At 39.5% G+C, this 3,354-nt stretch overlaps 1 protein-coding gene across 1 annotated transcript; it reads left to right on the top strand.

Moving 5' to 3' along the window:
• The first annotated feature begins 1,935 nt into the window (after window positions 1-1,935).
• LOC120090578 (uncharacterized) lies at window positions 1,936-2,457 on the top strand. The gene has a single exon (XM_039048306.1). It carries the CDS (start codon window positions 1,936-1,938, stop codon window positions 2,455-2,457), a length of 522 nt encoding a protein of 173 aa, XP_038904234.1.
• Window positions 2,458-3,354: the final 897 nt, after the last annotated feature.

Raw genomic sequence — 3,354 nt, 5'->3', positions numbered from 1 at the left:
ACGGAAGCCAGATCTACCCCACGACAGATATGCACTAGTTACATGGTGGCGCGGGTTACGTTACCTATTGGCAAGGGTTTGGAAGAGAGAAGTGAGAAAGAAGAGGGTCTGAAGAAGGAAGTGTGAGAATGAGAGAAAAAGGAAAATAGGGAGAGAGTGAAGAGGGAAAAATGAAAAAAAATGGGGGGGAAATAGAAAATAGGGGGAGAGTGAAGAGGGAAAAACTAAGTGAGTCTTTAATGTCGGTTTAAAATCGATATTAAATGTACCCCTACAATGTCGGTTTAAAATCGACATTAAAGATCTGCTTTTTAAAAGAAAAACAAAATTGACATTATACATCTGATTTACTTTTTTCAACCGACATTAAAACCCAAAATTCTTATAGTGAATGCGTGAATATGCACCACCATTATTATATGATTTCTCGCCTGAGATCATCTACCTGACGCCTAACGGGACAAGGTTCGAAATGAAATTTGTCATGCTTCAAATGCTACAGAAAATAGCATAGTTTGAAGGTGCCTATGACGAAGATCCTAATGATGACACCAACCAATAGGCAAGCTCTTTAGAGCCAAGTGAAATAACAACATGGGGCAAGTTAGTGGAGAAATTCATGCAAAAATACTTTCCCCCCACAGTTAACGTAAGGAGGCATCGGGAGATTATGAATTTCAAACAAGGAGAATTTGAAACACTTAGCGTCGCATGGGAGACATTTAAAGGGTTGGTCAAAAACTATCCTAACCATGGGCTACCTCTAACTGTTCAAATGGAAACCTCCTAGGAGGATTAAATAGACTTTCCCAAATGGCAGCAGATGTAGGCATCTCAAGCGGCATTATGACTAAATCATATAATGAGGCGAAGGAAATTTTAGACTGAATTACCAAACGCAACATGGAACGGGTTGACGACGCTTACATCTCAAGAACAGACAGTAGGAGGCGACTACATAATGTGATAGACACTAACGTAATAGCCACTCTTTCAGCACAAATAACTGCGATGACAAACATGCTGAAAAATATAACAATGAATAATGCAGCACAAATGCAGAGTGTGCAACAGAGAGACACACACAACCCATGGTAAGGTGTATGGGTTGTGAGGAGTCTCACGCCTATAACGATTGCTCTCAAAATCCGCAATTAGTCTGTTTCATCAAGAATAACCCAATCCCAAAACACTTATAACTCTGGATGAAAAAATCATCCTAACTTTTCTTGGGGAGGTCACCAACAGGATCAGCACCAATCTGGAACACGTCAACAGCATAGGCAAGAGCCACCACCTAGATTCCAGCCCATGCAGCAGTAGCCTCAGCATCAATCTTTTAATAGATGGGGAAGCATGTCGAGCTCATCATCTCCGCTTGAAAACCTATTACAAGAACATATAGCCCAGAATGATGCGTTGTTGAAAAGTCCAGCATCATTGATAAGAAATCAAGTTGGGCAGATTGCTAGCGAGCTGAAGATTCAGTTGTATGGATCATTGCCTAGTAATAATGAAGCACCAAGAAATAATAACAGAAAGAAGCAATATCAGGCAGTGACATTGCACAGTGGTAAACTGTTGGTAGAAGAGAAAAGAAGCCCAAGAAAATATCATCATCTTTCAACGTATGAAAATACACCACAAAAAACTACGACATTTTAAAGAGATCAATAAAAAGAAGTAACTGGCTCTGTCAGTCATTCTCAACCAAGTACATCTAGCGCAGGGGAACCTGAGGTGAGTTTGAATGCACCGTTTCCCCAACGCCTGCAGAAAAAGAATGACGATAAATAGTTTAAACGCTTCCTTGAGGTCCTTAAACAATTACACATCAATATTCCTCTCATTAAAGCATTGGAGCAAACGCCTAGTTATGTGAAGTTCTTGAAGGATATTTTGACGAAGAAAAGAAAGATTCGCGAGCTTTAAGCCATGGCATTAACACAGGAATGCAACACATTGATCAACAGTAAAATTCCTGAAAAACAAAGAGATCCAGGCAGTTTCACTGTCCCATGTTCAATAGAAGGAATAGATGTGGGGTATGCATTGTGTGATTTGGGAGCCAATATCAATCTCATGCCCCTTTCAATTTTTAAGAAACTTGGGATTGGTGAAGTCAGGCTTATCACAGTAACACTTCAACTCGCTGACAGATCAATTACTTACCTAGAAGAAAACCTTGAAGATGTTCTAGTAAAAGTTGACAAATTTATATTCCCTATAGATTTTATTATTTTGGATTATGAAACTGATAAGGATGTCCTAATCATTCTTGGATGCCTATTTTTAGCCATAAAAAAAGTGCTAATTGATGTGCACAAGGGGGAACTAATGATGCGTGTGGATAACCAAGAAACAAAATTTAATGTGTTAAACACATTGAAGTTCCCAGACGATTCAAAATCTTGTCAACTCATTGATTCAATTCAACTATCTGAGGAAGAAGACTAAGAAGTGGACCAAGTCTATGAGGTCCATGCATTGAGCGAAAGCATGAGGAAGTTCGAGCCGCTAAGTTTGGATGATCGGCAGTCAAAACCAACGCTCCCATCTCTAGAGAAGTCACCAACGCTTGAGCTCAAATCTCTACCAGATCATCTGAAATGCTTTCTGGAAACAATTACACGTGCTGATATCAGAGGGATCAACCCGTCTTACTGTATGCATAAAATCAGATTGGAAGAAGGGAAGACAGGATCTATTGAGCCCCAATGCAGACTCAACCCCATAATGAAAGAAGTAGTAAAGAAAGAAATTCTTAAATGGCTCGACGCAGGGGTGACTTACCCTATTTCTGATAACAGCTGGATAAGTCCAGTACAATGTGTTTCAAAGAAAACTATGGTGATCAACAACAACAATGAGTTAATTCCATTCAGAACTATTACTGGATGGCAAATTTTCATGGACTATAGAAAGTTGAACGCGTCGACTAAGAAAGAATACTTCCCACTCCTCTTCATTGACCAGAAGCTTGATCGATTAGCCAGAAAAGAATTCTACTACTTCTTGGATGGATATTTCAATTAAAATCAAATCCTAATTGCCTCTGAAGACCGGGAGAAAACTACTTTCACATGTCCCTTTGGAACGTTCGCGTTCCGATGCATGCCCTTTAGGCTATGCAACGCATCAAGGATGTTTTAAAGATGCATAATGGCTATTTTTTCTTATTTTCTTGAAAACTCTGTTGAAGTATTCATGGAATACTTTTCAGTATTTTGAGATTCCTACCTAACCTGCCTCAACAACCTAGAAGCCACCCTTGCTAGATACGAGGAAACGAACTTGGCACTTAATTAGGAAAAGTGTCACTTTATGGTGACAGAAGGCATCGTTCTTAGGCAC

This window comes from Benincasa hispida, chromosome 11, assembly GCF_027475165.1.
Source record: "Benincasa hispida cultivar pf3 chromosome 11, pf3_genome.v1.1, whole genome shotgun sequence".
Lineage (NCBI taxonomy): Eukaryota > Viridiplantae > Streptophyta > Magnoliopsida > Cucurbitales > Cucurbitaceae > Benincasa > Benincasa hispida.
Note: the sequence above shows the minus strand (reverse complement) of the source record. Positions and strands in the feature narration are given on the sequence as shown.